The 20,887-nt window shown below is 54.3% G+C and overlaps 1 protein-coding gene across 1 annotated transcript; it reads right to left on the reverse strand.

Moving 5' to 3' along the window:
• Positions 1-18,326: 18,326 nt before the first annotated feature.
• On the reverse strand, positions 18,327-20,423 carry LOC145415026 (uncharacterized). The gene is made up of 2 exons (XM_080284443.1): positions 20,362-20,423; positions 18,327-18,678 (listed from the first exon to the last, which is right to left on the reverse strand). Exons 1-2 carry the CDS (start codon positions 20,421-20,423, stop codon positions 18,327-18,329), a joined length of 414 nt encoding a protein of 137 aa, XP_080140569.1.
• Between the last annotated feature and the right edge of the window lie 464 nt (positions 20,424-20,887).

Raw genomic sequence — 20,887 nt, forward strand, 5'->3', positions numbered from 1 at the left:
GAGCAACTGAAGGGCGTACGGGGCCGCTCCTTCCCCGCCACGTATAGGGACCGTCGGCGCAGTGTTGCTCCCGTAGTAGGGGACAAGCCGGAGTAAGGGGCACAGAGGCCACACTCTCTCCAGTACGTACTGAGGCTATCTTCAGGGGCTTCTCTACCCTGGTACGTGCCACGGCCGGAGCCGGATGCCTACCCATCTTACAGGGAGCATCTGAAGGGCGTACGGGGCTGCTCCTTCCCCGCCACGTATAGGGACCGTCGGCGCAGTGTTGCTCCCGTAGTAGGGAGAAGCTACACGTACGATAGCAGGGGCTCTTTACCCTGGTATGTACTCTGGCCGTAGCCGGGAGCTGATCTTTCCGACCAGAAGCAACTGAAGGGCGTACATGGCCGCTCCTTCCCCGCCACGTATAGGGACCGTTGGCGTGGTGTTGCTCCTGTAGAAGAGAACAGCAGGAGAGGGATGCACTGGGGCAACTCTCTCTCCCCGGGGTGTACTAAGGCCGGAGCCTTGGGTCACCTTACCCTCGTACACTTTATTAGGCCGTAGCCTTGGGCCTCCTGCCCTTGGGCCTCCTGCCCTAGAGGGTGTAACAATTGCCGTCAATACGGTGTTACTTGGGACTGAAGCTAGTTCAGTCCCACCCCTTTTCTGATGATGGTTGTCCCGCCCGCAAGGTAGTTGCCTTTCCCTGGTCACCTGGTGTTGGGGCAGTTGCGGGGAACAAGGGCCCAGGACCGTAGTGTCCTGGTGACCCTCTTGATTGGGGTCACTAACCCCACCGTTGTGTCCTCCTGGGGTGGTGTTGCGGTGGCGGTCCGGTGGTGGGGTGGGGGGTGGTGAGGTGGGAGGTACGGCGGCGGGCATTTTAGTTGGAGTAATAATTGTAATATTGCATGAATTGTTACATAATATTGGAGTAATGCATAATTATGTTGGCCTTATAATTGTAGTTATATTTTGTTAATGCAACTGTTACATAATTATGTTGGCCTTATAATTGTAGTTAAAGTTACATAAAAGTTACATTTTGTTAATGCAACTGTTACATAAATGTTACATATTGTTTGTAGTTACATAATTGTAGCAAGTGTAACATAATGCAATCGTTTGTCGTTACATAATTGTTACATATTGTTTGTAGTTACATAATTGTAGCAAGTGTAACATAATGCAATCGTTTGTCGTTACATAATTGTTACATATTGTTTGTAGTTACATTATTGTAGCAAGTGTAACATAATGCAATCGTTTGTCGTTACATAATTGTAATAATTGCAGTCCTGACACTGAATCCGGTCATGCTGCGGTCGATGATAGTGATGATGTGCCATGCCAATGGCCCGTGGAGACAACAATTTGCTTTTTGTTTCACTTATAGTAGGAGTTTATGTGATGATGTGCCATGCCACTTGCTTGTGGAGAACACTAATTTGCTTTTTGTTTCACTTATAGAAGGAGTTTATGTGATGATGTGCCATGCCACTTGCTTGTGGAGAACACTAATTTGCTTTTTGTTTCACTTGTAGAAGGAGTTTATGTGGTATTTTGGCATTTGTAGTAACACTTACGCTTATTTTCACTTGTTTGTTCTGTGATCTTACTCTAATTCTTTTTCTTTCTCTTTTTTTTTTTGTGTGTATGTATTGATTTTCTATACTTTGTTTTTCTTCGTTTGTCTACGTTTTTTCGGTGTTGTTCGAGGTTGCATAATTGCCGGCTAATTCCCTTGGGACCCTTTTTTAAGGTTTAGTTTATATTGCATAGATATTACTGAAAATGATATTATATAGCCCCTTATTTTGTTATTTTATATAAAAAATAATTATATATACACTATATACAGTATTAACTATATACACTGACTGTTGTTCACTTGTACCTATCGTGGGCAATATATGTCAGCACTGTGTGGAAATCATTGTCTTCACGATTGTGTGGAAGATGTTCATTCTTGCTAACGTCATTTGTGTTGGCCATTTTTTTTTTTTTTCTGGTTATCCTTGTAACTTAATTTATCTGTTTCCACTAGGTAGCTTTAATTAATAAATGTTTAATACAGTTCTTTTAATCGCTCACTGAGTAACTGTGATGGTGTATTTTCTTTATTACTTTGTAGATGTAATAATGTATAGCTGTATGTATGAAACACGTATTTTATGTAGGTATAAATTGTAACACTCGTTGGTAGTAATAAATGCTATAATAAATGAATGAATATACTGTATACAGTGTAGAATATTTATTGTTGGTGCAAGTATATAATGATTGAATTTTGAAGATAATTGAAGTAGGTATATGTATTTAAGTTGTAATTACATAGCACGTTTTATATGTTTGTGCAGAAGTTTTTTGTCTATCACTGTGTGTTGTATAAATGAAGTAATTATGTAACTCACTAAGTTTTGCCGTGGTGGGAATGGTGTGAGTGGTGTTGCACGTGGTGATAGCGTTGTTATTCACGGGTTGATTGACGTGTTGTGGGGTGTCAGACACACGTTGATAGGCGTGGTGTCGTGTCAGCAAACACGTATGGTAACGTCGACTTCCCACACTGGTAGCTGTGGTGAGTAAATGAGTAGCGATGAGTAACTTGAGTGAAGATGAGTGAGTAAGATGAGTTGTGAATATGGGCTTGGTATTTGCTTCGTCGTCTTGACCCCTTCACTCCTGCGTCAGCGGAGGAGGTTGGGTGGAGGTAGTAGAGAGAGAGGAGGGTGAGGTCAGGTGGTTGTGAGTTGTGAGTCGTGTCTCACTCTTCGTTTGTTTGTTTTGTTTTTCTTTCTCGATGTATTCTCGGTCCTTTTCTCTTGTGATTTACTCGTTGTGGGATGAAGACTGCCGCTACTTGTAGGTGCGTGTAGAAGATCATACAGACGACTCGTAGAGTTGTTACTTGTAGTTTATTGTAGATGGTTGTAGTTCGTTGGTTCGTCGTAGAAATTGGAAGACTGTTTGTATCAATATTTTGTTAAACTACTGCCAAGGCGTCCTGTGACCACCTCTAAATCAGCGTGATGATCGTGGAGATGGAGGGGGCTGGTTGGAGAGAATACTGTCAGGAGCTGGTTGTGAGTTGTTGGTTGTAAGAGGTATTTTTTATTTTCAATCTTGATAATGCAGAATCATCTGTACGCTCATAGACTCGTTGGCTTGTAGGCTTGTAGACTCGCAGACTCGTAGGCTTGTGGCTTATATTTTGTAGAAATTCACTGTAGATTCGTAGACGAGGTTCGTACGTTCGCTGCAGCCATATCTTACAATAACTTTGTAATTTGTTGTAGTGAAGTTTTGTAGATCAGTTATACATATATTAGACTCGTGGACGAGCGGTTGTTATACGTGAGTAATTTTGTAAGTAGATAATCTTGGTTCCCATTTGTCATGCAATGACAGGAGAGGTAAAGATGAGTATGGGACTATTTTTATTTGTCTTGGATATATTAACAAAGTCTCTCACACACGAGTGAAGTATAAGTAGAGTCCCGCGAGCTACCTCCTTGTCTCGCTCTCTCTCTCTCTCTCTCTCTCTCTCTCTCTCTCTCTCTCTTCCACCCTCTTGCCCATGTTGCTAGGCTCCTTCTCCCTATCACCTGCTGGTTCTATGGCTAACCTCCTTCTGAGCACTGCTTCCTAAATTCTGGTGTAGCAGGGGTCGTGTCACGTGTGTTACACTGTTGTTGGAATGTTCTAGAAACCTGTGTGTGAGTATGTGTGTATGTGTGTGTATGGTCACTAGGTGCTGTCGTGTGCCTATAAAGCATTCCTAGAGTTAGAGTGTGTAAGCATGTTTAGCATTGCTCGATTCTCGCAGACACAATACCTCTGACTTGCTGCTTCTATCTGTCTGTCTATCTATCTATCTATCATGTTTTCTATAATTAATTGTATTTATAATATGGAGTCCTAACACCAGGACTCTCTGTACGGGGCATCCTGGTTCCCCACCCTGGACCTGCAGTCAGGATACTGGTAGGTCCCCGTGCACCCGGAGGATTGAGGAAAGACCGTCTTCTCCACCAGCAATGGGAAGCACTACTATTTAATGTGCTCCCCTTTGGCCTTTGCAACGCCCCGGCTACGTTTTCCCGCCTGATGGAGTCCGTCCTCAGCGGCCTCACCTGGGAGATTTGCCTCGCCTATCTCGACGATGTCATAATCTTCAGTAGGACCTGGGCCGACCACCTTCAACGCCTACGCCAGGTCTTCTCCAGGATATGACAGGCCGGTCTCAAACTCTGCCCATCCAAATGCGTCCTGGCTCAGAGATCAGTTTCCTTCCTGGTGCACATCATATCGAAGGAAGGCATCACTCCCAACCCTGAGAAACTCAAGGCTATAGCTGAACTCCCCCTGCCGCAGAATGTGCACGAGGTCTGCGCATTCATAAGCCTCGCCTCCTACTACCGGCATTTTGTGAAGGAGTTCGCCACCATCGCTAAGCCACTGCATGACCTCACCAAAAAGGAGGAACCATTCATCTGGATGGAAGATCGCCTCCAAGCCATCCGGATTCTCAAGGACAAACTCATCACATCCCCCGTAGTGGCATTTCCTGACTACACTCTACTATCTTGTCTATACACCGACATCTCACTGGTGGCCATCAGAGCTGTACTAGCCCAGGTACAGGATGGCAGGGAGCATATCATCGCCTGTGGCAGCTGCACCCTCAACCAGGCGGAATGTAACTATGCGGCCACAAAACAGGAGTGCCTCGGTATCATCTCGGCCCTCAAGTACTTCTGCGCCTACCTGGCGGGGACCCACGTTACCATCATCACAGATCATCAGTCCCTACAATGGCTCCGCCAATCTGACACCAAGAATGAGCAGTTGATCCGCTGGCAGGAGACCCTAGAGGAGTTCGACCTCAACATATCTTGCCACCCAGGCAAACTCCACATGAACACCAACGCCCTCTCTAGACTCCCTGTAAATGCCATCCAGGCCGTGCCTACCCTCCTGCAGCACTGGCAGATCAAAAACCTCCCCGATTGGATGCCTGCCCACCTTTTTTCCAAGTTGCAACGGCACGGCGACCTGTTGTACACCCACCCTGGCCACATAGCTCTCGACCCCAACACCGCCCTAGACACCCTCACCCACCTCCACGCCGACAATGGGATACACCTGGGTACAAAAAAATTGCTTCAGACTTTTAATGACACTTTCTGGGCCCCACACCCATCCAAGCTTGCACAAGTCGTGCAAGCCTGCTGAGCGTGCACTCTCAGAAAGAACACCATTCGGACACCAGGCCCCACTGGCCACTTGGTGGCCAGCAAACTGTGGCAACTTCTATCAGTTGTATGTCGTCGGCCCCCTTCCACCCAAATCGGGCTACCACTACATCATCACGTTTATAGATACCTATTCTAAATTCTTGATAGCATGCCCGGCGAAACAACACCATGCTCTCGCCATCGCAGATGCCCTGATTCGCCATGTGTTCCCATATTTCGGCATTCCCCGCATCCTCCACTCTGATAATGCACCTGAATTCACCGGAAAAATTTGGACGCAGTTGTCTACCCTTTTCGAGTACAATATCTCCCACTCTTCCCCTTACTGGCCACAGGGAAACAGCATCTGCAACAACCCTCCCCACCCCACACAAGCTCGCTCCCCATTATACTGGCCCCTACAAAATAGTGAACGTCCCCAACCGCCATCAAGTCACCGTCAGATATCACCACACCACCCGTACCTACAGAAATCGATACGCGCATTGCTCCCCTGCGCTGAATATGCCACCCCCTCAACTGCACCACCTGCCGACCCCATTTCCCGCCACCTCCCCCACACCGGAAAACTCCTACACTTGCTACCTTTCCCCCTCTTCCAACAACACCCCCACCACGTCCAATCCCCCCACTCCGGCCACCATCCCACCGTCACTCACACCCAGTCCCCCAGCCTCCTCCCTCTCCCCAACCCCTACCCCCACCCCACCCCCTCATGCCTCTTCCACCACCCCATCACCTCATGCATCCCCTCCACCCATCACCACCCCTCAACCCCCAAGCTCCACCCCTGTGACCACCCGCACCTCACCCCACCACCCCCCATCACCACGACCACAAGTTATGCCACCTCCGCACTCCCCACCATCCCCACACCCAGCCTCCACTCTGACTTCCACCCCACCCCTCCCCCTCACACCCCTCCCATCACATCCTCACCCCCTCCTACCACCGCTGCCCATCAGCCTCCAAACTCCACCTCCACAACCACCCGCTCCTCACCACACCCCCCCTTCACCACGGCCACCCTCAACGCCACCTCTGAGCCCCCCACCACCCACATATCCATACCCCACCCACACCGTACTCACCACCACCCACACCTGGTCGGGCCGCCTGTCTCGCCCACCCATCCACTACACCCAAACACCCTCCCTGCCCTCCACCCCCACCCTAGCATTGCCCCCATCACCTCTAGACCACGCCATCACCCAGATAATATCCCAGTTGCCCACTCCACTAAGCCGTTTTACTCGAGACATCCTCATAAAAGCACGACAGCATCCTCTCTCTCCAGTCTCCAGCCTGATTTCACTCTGCACACCCCAGCACCACCACCAGCCATGAAGATCACAGCCGTGTTCTGGACTCCACACCAAGGGCGCAGATGTCGCATCCAGGGCGCCAACCAACTCCTCCAACTCCTGCGGTGCACCCCCAACTCGTCATCCCTCACCATCTTTTACTCCTCTGACCTCCTGCCCATCCATGAACCACCTACTGGGCAAACTTCCTCCGCCACCTCACCCCCTCACACCGCACCTCCAACTCCAACACGTTCCAACTCCAGTCACACGGACGTGACTTTCACCCTCACCACGGTGGTGAAATACCCACATGGCGGAGTGAGACGGACACCACCACCCCAGGAAGAGAGTACAGGGGGGTGATACCCACCCCACTAGGAGATGACAGGGAGGCTGGCTCACCTGTCATATCTTCCAGGCAAGAGCTTCCTATGTCCCTTGCACTCTGATGCCCTTTTTCTCTGCAGCCAGACCACCTGACAGCATGCAGGAAAAGCACACTACAATCTGGCGGAGGGAACACTCGCCAGGATCGGGGTGGGACTTGCATTAACAAGCTCCCAAGCAGACCCACAGATGCCGAGTCCCCTGGATCAGCCTCCTTTTTGAAAGAGGACTCAGGAGGAGCCTCAAGGAGCAGCAGACGAGACAATGAGTCCCAGACCCATAGGCCAGAGAACAGCCTCTGTCGGAGCTGTGGCCATAGCCGGGCATGTCCATCGGGCACCTTCTCCCTGCCTCCAGAACCAGAGCCAGAGAACAGCCTCCGTCGGAGCTGTGGCAGTAGCCGGGTGTATCCATTGGGCGCCTTCTCCCCCTCCTGAACAAAGGCCGGAGAGCAGCCTCCGTTGGTGCTGTGGCCACAGCCTGGACTATACATCGAACACCTTCTCCCTGCCTCCAGAACCAGGGCCAGAGAACAGCCTCCATCAGAGCTCTGGCAATAGCCGGGCGTATCCATCGGGCGCCTTCTGCCCTCCGCAAGAACAATGGCTGGAGTGCAGCCTCTGTCAGAGCTGTGACAATAGCCGGGCATATCCATCGGGCGCCTACTCCCCGCCGTCAGGGTCTGTAGTATCCGTACGGTCGGCCCCCGGTCATTCCCCGTCAGACCATATCCAGGCTCCTGTAGAGGAAGGCGCCTCCTGCCCCGACCACCACTCTGGGGGTGAAGTGAGGTGCCCCTTGACTCCTGCTCTTTTCAGGGACCCCACGAGATACCAGAGCAGGTGTGATGGCCCCGAGGGCTGGTGTCCTGTCCTTGCAGCCCATGGCATAGCAGGACTCCCCCTGGGTGAGAGGCCGCAGCTCACCCCTGGTGGCCACCTCCTGACAGCGAGATCGCAGCCCCCGGATCTGGCAGGCCTCCCCCAGTGCCTGTCGTAGCAGTCAAGGCCTGCCCAACAACAGCAGCTGCAGCCCCTCCCTGACGGCCGCCTCTCCAGGATGCAGCAGCGGCTAACCTGGGGCGCAGCCCTCCCAACACCCAATCCCAGCCCCATGCCTCCCACGATCCTCTTCTAGAACCCCGACGACAACTGAGGGCTGGTGAAGTGCAGCACACCTCCTGGCCCTCTTCGACCCTGGCCCAGAGAGCCCAACCTCCTGCCGGGCCGTAGCAGCTAGGGAGCCGCCCATTACACCACCTGCCCACTTATTGAGGACTAGTGGTGACCTCACAGGCCACCCACCCCTGTACTACTCGCTTGGCTGCCCACCTCCCATGCCCGGCTGACATCTGAAGCTCCCAGCATAGTCCCTGACGTCCCGTGGGCTCTGTCCTCCCGTCCGCCAGAATCGTGAGTAATAGATTTTCTGTTATTGTACTTCCCTAGTGTGGCCAGATCCCTTCCCCAGTGTCACTCCCTCCCCCTCAAATCAGTGTGGCCTTTTCCCCATTATTGACCAACCTCCCCCAGTGTGACTTCCCCCTCCCCTTGTGTACCATAGTGAAATCTATTACTCGTAATACTATCAGGCGGAGTGCCCTTATATGGGCCGATCCCCCTACAGTGACAAACCCTCCCCAGTGTCACCCCCACAGAACAACAGACGTCAGTGTAATACTCACCTGTGTGCCCTTCCTTCCCTCCCTGGGCCCCCAACCCCCACCCCCACGTGAATCTACCCTCCCTAGACCCACTGCCCCCCCCCCTCTGTTGCTGATCCGAGTAAGACGCCATATATACCCGCCCTGTGTAGAGTGTGTATGGACTAAGGTTAGCTAGGGCTTTGTCCATGTCACATGGATATATTATATTAGCTAGGACCTCATACATGTCCCGTGCATACCTAAACTAGGGGTCAGAATATATACCTTCATATGTGTCATGCACCCCTCCCCTTATCCCCATCCTAGTTGGACCTACCCCCCCTTAGACTCATTAACCCCCCCCTGGTGACCGGCATAAGGCATTATATAATCTCGACCCATGTAACATGTACGTAGACTAAGGCTAGCTAGGGCATCGTTCATGTCACACAGATGTACTGTATTAGCTAGGACCTCGTACATGTCACACAGATACCTAGAATTAAGGAGCTGGATATATATATTGTCCTACTTGGCACACTGGATATACTGAACTGTGTTGTCTGTGTATATTGCACTTCATTTGCCTGACATAGATGTAGAACATTACCTGTGACACTGTGTGGATATAACCTCATATCAGAAAGGTGTAATTCCGTGGAAAAGTCAGACTTGCTGAGCTAGGTAGAGAGCCATTGTTGTAAACACTATTTTCAGTCAATGTGACTCCTCTGTTTTGATCACAGAACGGTGTGTGTAATTGTTACTTGATGGTATATAAGTGTGCCCTTGACCCGTGGCATTTGTGTTTTCCTTCGTTGCTGATGCTGACCTGGTTGGGAATAAAGAACCCAGAACCGCACCGTGTCTGGAACCGAGAAGTTGGGAGCCAGAATACGCTACATAACATCTTTTATTTCCAAACTGCACTCTAACAGTTTCTGAAATACCCACCAGGCGGAGCGAGCCTGACACCACCACCCCAGATGGAGGACATTAGGAGGTGGCCCCCATCCCAAGAGGAGACAACAGAGAGATGCATAGGCGTCCCACGCCACAACGACTCATCTCCCTTGCGACCCTACGCCCCTCTTCTACGCAGCTGGACTCCCAGGAAGTATGCTGACTGGGTACATTACCCTCTGATGGAGAGAGCACTCACCAGAATCAGGGTGGGACTTGTCCTTTAACAGTCCCAAGCAGGCTCTCAGAAGCAGTGTCCACAGGACCTGCCTCCACAAGAGGAAGAGCAGCCACCAGAGCTCACAGTCCTACTCTACCCCAGGGGAGCAGTGGCACAGTAGCATCCACTGGATCTACTGTAGGAGGAGTGTCCACCGGATCTCCTCCTTCTGTCACCCACCTTCGGGAGCAGGTGTCTCAGACCGTCACTCAGACGACCTTCACCTGCAGTCCCCAGGAGGGCGGCAGGCACATGGTAGTCTCCACTGGATCTGCCACCACAGGAGAGACCACTGGTCATCCCCTTGTTGCACTTTTCCCCCGACAGCAGAAGGGCGGCAGAGTCCACCAGACCTGCGGCAGAAGCCAGAAGGTCCACCGGGCCTTCTCCTACTGTTCCCGGGACAAGTGGTCCCCCGGCAGTGTCCCCCAGACCTGTCAGACGGAGGGAGTGTCCACCAGATCTCCCTCGACCACTACCCCAGAAGGGAGCCTGGGTAGCGTCCCCTGGACCTTCCAGGTGGATGGAGTGTCCTCCAGACCTCTTTCCTCTGCCCCAGGGTGGGGATTCGGCAGGGACTGTCAGGCCCGCTGGGCTGAGGGACTGACCACCAGTCATCCCTCCTCCACATTCCCAGTGGATCTCTATGAGGGCGCCGTCTCTTGCTTAGCCCACTCCTCCAGAGGCTGAGCGAGACACCCCTCCTGCTCCCCCTCCTCTACGAAGGGTGGAGACTGCTCCCCAAGGACCCCGTCGGAGAGTACCTGGGACGGACCCACCACGAGCCTAGGCATCCTGTCCCTGCAGCCCAGCCCCCAATGCCCCCAGCATCTGATGGGCTCCCCCAGGGCAAGTGGCCACAGCCAGCCCCTGACAGCCTCTTCCTCCCAACAAGACCGCAGTCCCCGGACAATGAGGGGTGTCTTGCAGCCGACCCCAGGCCCGGCCCAGCCTGTCCCCATCCCCAGGACTCCCACTATGGCCAAGGGCAGGTGCCGTGCCGTGCGCTTCTTAGCCCTCCCTGTTCAGCCCAAGTCCAGAGGCCCATCACACTCCCAGGGCCCCCACCAGGAAAGGGCCACCCACCACTCTGCCCTCCAGCTTGACTCAGACTCCTGAATACGCCGCACAAGACTTGTACTGGGAAAGCACCCCTGACGGCCCTCCTCCCACACCGGGCCGTCACCTGTGTCTACCTGTGCCATAGCCTTGGGCAAGCCCCTAGTGCCCAGCAGTGACTCAGCCTACACACTGATATACTCCCTTACGATTCCAAGTGCTACAGACCCTTTGTGAACCCCTCCCCCCCCTCATCCAGAGTGTCTTGCCCCTGTGTATCCTAATTCATACTCGACCTCTGTTTAGTGTTCTTTGTTTGTGATCCCTTGTGTACTGTCCCACACCCCTGTGTAACCTTACACCTGTAGGTAACATCCATGCCCCCCTGTGTAATATCTGTGGCCCCTACATGTTGTACAACGATCCCCGTGCCATACGAGTGGTGATTTACAATGTCTTAGTGCTGTGGAATATCCGTCCCCTTGGTATATAATATGCCTGCCCCTGCTGCCGGACCCCCCACACTGCTACGGAGCTGAAGCCCTACCCCCACCCCAGGAAGACACCACGGCGGGCCAGGTGAGTGCGGGACTGGCCCAAAACAAGACAGGTGCCTTGGCGCCCCAACCTTGTGTCCCTCTTCCCCTCAACCTACCCAACCACGACGTCACAGGATTGCAGCACTACTTCTCAACCAGACCAGCCCTCAGCAGGATTGGGGTGGGACTGCACCAGATACAGTCCCAGGCAGCGCCACGGTAATGGCCATCGTCCGTACCGGGGAGGGAACGGCCATCGTACTTCCCTCAGCTGTTTCCCCCTGAAGCGCCGCGGTAACTGCCATCATCCGTATCGGGGAGGGAACGACCATCGTACGTCCCTCAGCTGTTTCCCCCTGCCTCGCCTCGGTAACGGCCACCCAGGGAAGGAACGGCCATCGTACATCCTTCTGCTGTAGCCACATCTGGTGACTGCCTCAGCGAGTTAGCTATTGAGTGCTCGCCAACTGGCACAGGAAGGAGGAGTGGGACTGCAATGATGGCCATCGTCCGCGTCGGGGAGGGAACGGCCATCGTACATCCGTCACCCACTTCCTCCTCCTACGGGAGTAGCCCTGGAGTCGGTGAGTTAGCTATTGAGTGCTCACCAACAGAAGAAGGCAGGAGAGGTGGAGCTGCATTAACGTCCATCGTCCGTACCGGTGCGGGAACGACCATCGCACGTCCCTCATCCACCTCCTCCTCCTCCTTCGAGAGTAGCACCGCGGTAATGGCCATCGCCTGTATCAGGGAGGGAACGGCCACCATACGTCCCTCAGCTACTTCCTGTAGGGCAGGCAGAGCCGCTGTAACGGCCATCGTCTGTACTGGGGAGGGAACGGCCATTGTACATCCCTCATCTGCCTCTTCCCCCTTTGGTAGCAGCAACGCAGTAATGGCCATCGTCCATACCGGGGAAGGAACAGCCACTGTACATCCTTCTGCTGCCACCCCAGAGGGCTGTGGAGCCGCGACGACAGCCATCGTCCACATCGGGGAAGGGATGGCAATCGTACGCCCTTCGTCCACAGCTCTCGGGGTTTCCCCAGAGGGGAAGGTCCCTTGCACAGCCCGCCCTCCACCTCTGGGCTGCGTGGGATGCCCATCTCTCTCTCCCTCCAGGTGTGGTTCCCCAGAGGCGCTGCCATTCCAGGAGTGGTGGTGAAGTCCTGTCGCTGAAGGCAAGGTCCGCACCCTGCACCCAGCCCCTGGACAACGTCAGTTCCTGACGGACGCCCCTCAGGTAAGGTGCCGCAGCCAACCCCTGACAGCACCCCAACATAAGGGTGGCCGCAGTTCCAAGTCTCCCAGGGCCAGCCCGCGGACTCCAAGGCAAGACTGCTCCAGCTCCACTCGCCTTCGGCCCTCCGCCCGGAATGAGAGGCGGCAGGCCCGACTCCTGGTGCTGTTCGGCCCTAGTCCCGAGGGCCACCTACCAGGTCGAGGCCCTAACAAGGAAGGGCCACCCAGCACCCCAGACCAGCCACGCACCTGGGTCACGACGCCCCTGAGAGTGATCCAGTGCCTCCTGCTGGAAGACTTTCCGGAAGGCCTCCCTCCTACTCCTGGGCGCCACCTCAGGTAAACCCAGGCCAAATGATACAGTGATGACGCCCTAACTCCCAGTGTCGTGTGAAAAGACTTAGTAGTGACAGTGACCTCCAGTGATATAGGGCAGTGGGACAGAAATAAAACCCACAAGGGTTGCTACTCCAGTCAACCTTGAGTATTGTGCCTATAACTAAGTTCCCTGGAAACAGAGTGCTACCTAGAGTGTGTGACGCCGAGCCTAACTCACTACCAACAGTCCAGTGATATAAGGTATGTAAACCAGTGTCGCCACAGCTCTGTGTTATTCGCCCTATATTGACTCAGATATATAGATCATGCTATATACTGTGTTATTAGAACACTAAGTTCCCTAGAAACAGAGCAATATCATAAGTGTGCGACTAGGGGACAAACTTACTAACAATAGTCCAGTGAAGTAATTGTATAAGTGAACGTCACCACAGCTCTGTGCTATTCACCCCCATGCTAACTCAGGTGTAAAGACTTTGCCCATGATATGTTATAGTAATACTAAGTCCCCTGTCATTTTATTCCAATCATATCTGTAATGCTAGGTGAAAAAGGCCCGACTTCTCGGTCCTAAAACACCTAACGTGTAGCGGAGTTCCCTTTCAAGACCGGGGCGTGGTGCAATAAAGAGAGGTAGGGCACAAAAACTCCAGGCAATAACCTTTACGCGTATATTACCACAGTCAGACACAGGACAAATTCAGCTGATAGTACAACACAGTATGTGACAAAATAATACCTTAACTAGGATATTAGTATCTCGCAGGATACTAGCTTAACAATATCAATGCTAACACAATAAGTAATGATCCCGATGTACAAAGGAATACAGGACTGGGGCGCGTAGAGGAGGTGAGTATTGCGGGGGAGAGAGAGAGCGGGGGGGGGGTCTAGGGATGACGCGCGTAGAGCTAGAATGTATTTATGGTAATATCGAGAGGGGGAGGGTATTACTGTTGCAGATTTACTACATCCTGATAGTACAAGGGTTTTGGCGATTGACTATATTTCTTATTCAAGATATTATATTCACACAGGCTGTCGGGGAGGAGATTCCTAAAGGAAGGCCCGGACAAGAAAGGGGGAGGGGGGACACACTGGGAGTTTATGCTCGTTATAGTAAGATTTGTACAGGAGTATTCTAAACACTTCCTCTTCACTGTTCCCTCACAATAAATGATATTTACCAGTTTCTCAATGGGACGATTTGTAGGATAACACTCTGGCTGTTTTCTATAAGGGCGTCTCTCATGATTTTACTTAGTCTCTGTATCCGCCCTTAAGTATTTGCCCATGATCTCATTCGTCCGATATCACTTATTCCCAGTCACTATATCACTTCTCTGTGGGCACTATCTACTTAACCTAAGTCACTTCACTTATACTGAGGGCAACACATTACACAGTTCACCTATCTGTGGTTGGTGACAGAGCGGTACGCTGGCATGAATTAGGCTGAGGAGAGGGCACCGTCAAGAAAGGGGGTGCCGAGAGGGCATGGGACTGTGCGCAGGGGTGTGCTCTCACATCCAGGGCTGCAGGGGATGGAAGAGCCGTTGGTCTCCGGACTGGGCTAAGGAGTATGGCCCTCAGGACTGGGGCCGAATAACTCCCGGAACCACTGGTGTGGGTCCCGGCCTGAGGTGGAGGCCTTAGACCGTCTAGGGGGCGTGGAGAGGTCGCACCCAGGCGTCCTGGGGAGGGCCTGGAGGGACAGCGGGCTGCGGTCTCTAGCATTGAAGGACGCCGTCAGGGGAGGGCTGCGGCACCGGTCCGGACTAGGGTCCATCAGGTGCATCTGCTCCAGGGCCAGGCGCAGGGAATGGAGACCAGGGGAGGCCATGGGGCCTGACGGGTTCTCAGGGGCTGGAGGGCCCGACTCTTGCCTCACACTGGGGCGGTGATGTGGGTGACACCTCCTGCAGGTCGTGGGGCCCGGCAATTGGCCATGGCTGTCCAAGGGAGTGACTAGTCTGCGTCAAGACCCTGCAACTGCCCGTGGCCTGGGCAAGGAGGTCCAGACGCTTCTGGTCACTTCCTGAGAGGCTGTGAATCGTCTTCTTCTGCAGGAGGGAGGAGCGGCAGTAGGCCGTCTCTGGGGCGGCGCCTCTAGAGCGGCATTAGGCCGTCTCTGGGGCGGCGCCTCTAGAGCGGCAGTAGGCCGTCTCCTTCGGCAGGAGGGAGGAGCGGCAACCGGCTGTCTCAGGGGCAGCGCCTTCAGAGGGGCAGTAGGCCGTCTCCTTTGGCAGGAAGGAGGAGCGGCAGTAGGTCGTCTCAGGGGCAGCGCCTTCAGAGCGGCAGTAGGTCGTCTCAGGGGCAGCGCCTTCAGAGCGGCAGTAGGTCGTCTCAGGGGCAGCGCCTTCAGAGCGGCAGTAGGCCGTGTCCTTCAGCAGGAAGAGGGAGCAGCAGTAGGCCGTCTCAGGGGCAGCGCCTTCAGAGCGGCAGTAGGCCGTGTCCTTCAGCAGGAAGAGGGAGCGGCAGTAGGCCATCTCAGGGGCAGCGCCTTCAGAGCGGCAGTAGGTCATCTCCTTCAGCAGGAGGGTGGAGTGGCAGTAGGCCGTCTCAGGGGCAGCACCTTCAGAGCGGCAGTCGGCCGTCTCCTTCGGCAGGGGGGAGGAGCGGCAGTAGGCCATCTCCTGCAGAAGAGTAGAGCGGCAGTAGGCAGTCTCAGAAGAAGCACCTTCAGTACAATGCTGGGCCGACTGACAAAGGCAGGAGCGACAATCGGCCGTTTCCAGAGGGGCGCTGTCAGGAGCTGAAATCTCAGCTCCACCCCAGGCTGACTTGGCAACCCCACTCCTCGGAGGTCGTGTCTTTTTCCTGCTGGGATGGCAGTGGAGCGGCTGGGTGTTATAGGGGCACACGGCCCGGGCTGACTTGTGTCGTTGTTGCCTGGACGTTCGGTGTTCGGCTGCAGCTACTCCGTGGGGTCCGTGTGGGGGTGTCGGTGGTTTCTCGGGGGCACTAAACTCTAAGGGTGTCGGTGGTTTCTCGGGGACACTAAACTCTAACTCACACATTTCACCACCCTCCTCTTGGAAAAAGTCACGTCTCTGTGGCTGGAGGTGGTACACGTGGGTGTCATGCGTGGCGTATACTGGCTGGAGGTGTTTCAGTAGGACCTGCCATGCAGTGGTGTATCGGTCCTCTTCTTGCCCTGCATCACAGGTCAGGAAGAGCGTGGAGGTGGTGGGGCAGGGCCAGAGGAGGGTTAGCAGGTGGTGTGGCCCTCAGAGTCGGCGGTTCTTGCCAAGGGTGGGCGTGCGTATGGCTTGTCAGACCTTCATGCTGGCTGATGTTGTTGCTGGTGTGGTAGGGTGCTGTATGCTGGAGACCGGGTCGGGGTCGGGTTTTGTGCCATGGTAATGCAACGTTGAGTCTCTGGGGAAAGTGGGTGGAGGGGATTTGGGCCTGATGTAGCATGATAGTGTGAAGTTGCGGGGAGGCAGGTGGTGTAAGAGAATGGGTGTATCGGGCAGGTGGGCGTGAGAGGCGGCCTGAGCGGGTGGTGGTGGTTTTGAGGGTGGGGGTGGGTTGGGAAGTGGGTGGGCGGGGTCTGGCAGTGCGTGCTGTCATGCGAGTGGGGTGTGTGGTTGGGGGCGAGGTTGTTGGAGTGGGCATACGCAAGGGCAGTGAGCGGTGGGCGGTGGAAGTGGGTCGGGGTGAGAGTGGGGCAGCATGAGTGGAACATGTGGGGTTGGGTGGCGAGGGCAGGGCAGCGGAGGGGGTGGGGGAGGATGAGCAGGGGAGGCTTGGTGTGGCGGGTGTGGTGTCAGGTGTGACGTAGGGAGTGAAGGCGGCCGGGGAGGCGGAGGTGGTAGGGGGGGTAGAAGGGAAGGCGAGGAGGAAATGTAACACTCGTATGTGGAAGTGGAAGGCGGTGCGGGAGCAGGGGGGGTTTGGGGGTGTGAGGGTGGGGTGGCCAGGGCGTGCAAGCGGAAAGGGCGCACATGGTGGTTTCTGAGGGTGCAGGGGGTGCCGTGGTAATCCACGGTGACCTGGTACGGATTGGGGATGTGGGTGATAGTGTGGGGCCCCGTGAAGCGGGGGGCGAGTTTGTGAGGGGTAGGGAGTTGGGCAATAACAACGGTGTCGCCCGGTCAGAAAGGGTTGGTGGCTGTGTCGGGGCCGAGGTCTAAGGTTTTTTGTAGGTGGTGTAATCGGCCTTTCAATAGGTGCAGCAGGTCCGTAGTGGGAGCGGGGGTGGGTGGCTGCAGGTGTTGGCGTAGTGGCAGCAAAAGGGGGGTTTCACTGAATACCCTTTCGTGTGGAGAAACTCCGTCTTCTCGGGGGCAAGAATTCATGCCCCACTGGACGATCTGCATGTGAGCAAGCCAGTCATTTTTCTTAGCCTCAATGCGTGTATGTAGCTGGTTCATGAGGATACGATGGCTATGTTCACACACTGCGTTTCCCTACGGCCAGTACGGAGAGGAGTGGGAGATCTTAAACCCGAAAATTCTGGCTAGCTCCTCCCAGACTTTTCCAGAGAATTCTGGGGCATTAATCGGAATGGATGGCTTGAGGGATGCCAAAGTACGGGAATATGTGCCGGAGGAGGGCATCAACGATGGCGACAGCATGATGCTCCTTAGCTGGACAGGCTACTACAAATTTTGAATATGTATCTACAAAAGTGATCACATATTTGTATCCAGATTTGGGAGGGAGGGGGCCTACTACATCTATCGCCAGGAGCTGCCAGGGCTTGTGGGCGGTGATGTGGCTGGAGGGTCCAGCGGTCCGGGTGACATCTTTCCCCAGGGCGCAGGCACGGCAAGCTTGAATGATTTCCTTGGCAAGGGTGGAGGGGTTGGGCGCCCAGTAGGTGTCGTTAAACACCTGTAATGTTTCCTTGGTGCCCAGGTGGATGTCGTTATGGGCATGAAGGTGGCGCAGGGTGTCACGTGCCATGTCGGGGGTCAGGAGGATATGCCCAGATGGGGTTAGAAGGCGATCACCTTGCCGGCAGAGTTTAGGGAAGAGGTGGGCAGGAATCCAGGGGGGGCCGTTCCTTCAGGTGCCAGAGTTGTAGGAGGTCGGGGTCTGGCTGTACCGCGTGGATGGGGAGGTGGGAGAGGGCATCGGCATTAGTGTGGAGTTTCCCAGGCCTGTAGGAGATTTAATATTGAAACTCTTCCAGGGTCTCGCGCCACCTGACGAGTTGTGCGTTGTGCGAGTCAGATTGGCGTAACCACTGAAGTGATTGGTGATCAGTGATAATTGAGACCTGGGTCCCAGAGAGGTAAGCCCTAAAATGCTGGAGGGCCCATATTATGCCGAGGCATTCTCGCTTAGTTGCAGCATAATTTTTCTCAGCCGGATTTAGAATGCAACTGGCACAGGCGATGATGTGTTCCTGACCGGCTTGTACCTGGGCTAACACGGCGCCATAGCGGTAAGGGAAACATCGGTGTAGAGGCGAAAGGGGAGGGCATAATCAGGAAATGCCACTATGGGAGCCGAGACGAGCTTGTCTTTCAGCTGTTGGAAGGCAGCTTGCCTTTCTTCAGTCCAGACAAACGGCTCCCCCTTCCGGGTCAGATCGTGAAGAGGCTTTGCAATTTGGACAAACACTTTTACAAAGCGACGATAGTAGGATGTGAGCCCTAGGAAAGCACGGATGCTGTGGACATCCTGTAGTGGCGGTATGTCCGCTATGGTGCGGAGTTTGTCAGGATCCAGGGAGATCCCTGCTTGGGATATCACATGTCCCAGGAACACGACAGTCCTGGCGGGCAGGACGCATTTAGAGGGATGGAGCTTGAGGCCTGCCTGGCGAATCCTAGTGAAGACTCGGCGGAGGCACTGCAAGTGATCGGCCCAGGTCTGGCTGAAAACGATGATGTCATCCAGATAGTCCAAACATATTTCCCAAGTGAGGCCGCCCAGAACAGATTCCATTAGCCTGGAGAAAGTGGCAGGGGCGTTGCAGAGGCCGAATGGCAGACATTAAATTCGTAATGCTTGCCATTTCTGATGGAAAAAGCCATCTTCCCTCGGTGTTCTGGATGGACAGGGACCTGCCAGTATCCAGACTGGAGATCGAGGGTAGAAAACCAAGACACCCCGTGGAGGGAGTCTAAGGAATCGTCAATTCATGGGAGAGGGGTGGCATCCTTGATGGTGACGTTGTTCAGTCGGCGGTAGTTGATGCAAAATCGCATCGTGCCGTCCTTCTTTTTTACGAGAACGACGGGGGAGGACCAAGGACTGGTAGAAAGGGAAATAACGCCCACCTCTATCATTTCGTGTACCTGGCGGTCCTCTTCCTCCCTTTGTCAGGAGTTCTTCCATCGGGAAGGTTGTCTGATAGGTGGGCCTGTCATATGAATTTCATGGGACAAGTACGTGGTATGCCCTATGTCTGCTGGTCCGGCCACAAACAGGTCCTGGAAATCTAGGAGAAGGCGACATAGGGTGTCTGACTGTTGGGCAGATTGTCGGGAATGGGGGGTAGGGGGGCGGGGAAGTGGGAGGAGGGTGGGGAACAGGGTTCAGCTTCTTCCATCTCTCCAATAACGAGCCCTTTGGGGAAGGTCAGGGGGGAAGGGGCGAGAATGGCTATGCTGACGGCTGTGTGGTGCGGAGGGAGGAAAGTAGGAGATAAGAGGCAGGCAGAAAGGGACCCAGGTGGGAGGAGGGGGGAGAACAAGACAGAGGGGGCCGGAGGGCCGGTTAAGAGGCACCCAGGCCTCATGGTGAGAGGGAATGGTAACAGCGGCGGAGACAGTAGCGGGGAAGGAAGGGGGAGGGGTGACGTGGGGGAGGGGCACTGGAGGAAAAGGGGGAGAGGGCGGAGGAGGGGGAGGAGGGGAATACGGGTTGGGGGAAGGGGGCGAATCTTCCGGCCGGGGCCGTGGCGTGCAAGTGCAGACGGCCTGAGTGGGACGAGATGGAGGGCGGAACTGGAGCTGCCGGTAGCAACAGTCGATCGTAGCTCCGAGTTTTTGGAGCAAATCTAGTCCGAAGTTCCCGTCATAGCTCCGGCAGGAGGAGTCGAAAAGAATAAATTTGTGTTGGGTGGACACTGGCTGGTGAGTATTGACCAGCAGGGCCCGAGTTTCCCCATGGATGGGCAGAGGGCCATCCCCCGCGTCCACAAGGTGAGTGGCAGTGGGGCAGAGTGGGCCAAAAGTCGATTTGTGACGGGAGAAATAGTGGCTGTAAAGGCAGGATCTGGCAGCTTCCGTATTGACTAGCAGTCTGGCCTTCACGCCATTTATCTTGTGGTACACTGGGGGGCGATACTGATGGGTAATGGCCCCCGCCACCATGGGTTGGTGCAGGGGCGGGCCTAAAAATCCAGCTGTCTAGGGCTTTCATTCTCCTGTTCTTGCTCCTGTTCTCCCGGTGGGGGCTCGTCCGGGGGTGTCAGTTCATCCTCGGGGGCTTCGCCTTCTAAGGAGGATACCTTGCGTGAACCCGGGGCCGTGGTTCTGAGGCAGGCAGCTTTAAGTTGATCCCATATGTCATGCAGGGGACAGCGGGAGCTGCAGGCAGTGAATTCCCACGGATTCACCAAGATTAAGTTCGGGTTTTCGTGCCCTAGGTGCGCTGGGTGCCGGGGTAGGGCTGGTGTGAGGCAGAGGCAGATGTGGTATGGTTGGGGGAGCCGGGGGTTGACTGGGAAATTTCTTTACCACGTTTATTGGTTGGGGAGTAGGGCACGCGGTCAGGAGGCACTGTATGAGCTGGACATCTCTATCCATGTCCCCAGTTGGATCATGGATAGTGAAGTGTTGTTCGACAACACTCGGAAGCACTCTAACCAGTGTTCAATGTGTGCTGATCCCGGGTTTCTTCGTCTACCTCCGGGTATGCAGCAGTAACTAGGGGTCTAGCCTGTATCAGGAATTATCCAAATCCCCGTCGAATGAGAAGCTATCCAATTGAGATAGAGCAACCACTTTCCCTAATGATGGGGTGATGGCTTGAAT

This window comes from Coenobita brevimanus, chromosome 101, assembly GCF_032717465.1.
Source record: "Coenobita brevimanus isolate Jiangsu-jjx chromosome 101, ASM3271746v2, whole genome shotgun sequence".
NCBI lineage: Eukaryota > Metazoa > Arthropoda > Malacostraca > Decapoda > Coenobitidae > Coenobita > Coenobita brevimanus.

Bases quoted from the DNA above. Each gene is read 5' to 3' on its own strand.
- LOC145415026 (XM_080284443.1), bottom strand. From the start codon at position 20,423: ATGACATATGGGATCAACTTAAAGCTGCCTGCCTCAGAACCACGGCCC. The intron at 18,679-20,361 runs GTATCCTCCTTA...CCTGCCCGCCAG, and splicing joins CGGCCCCGGGTTCACGCAAG to GACTGTCGTGTTCCTGGGAC.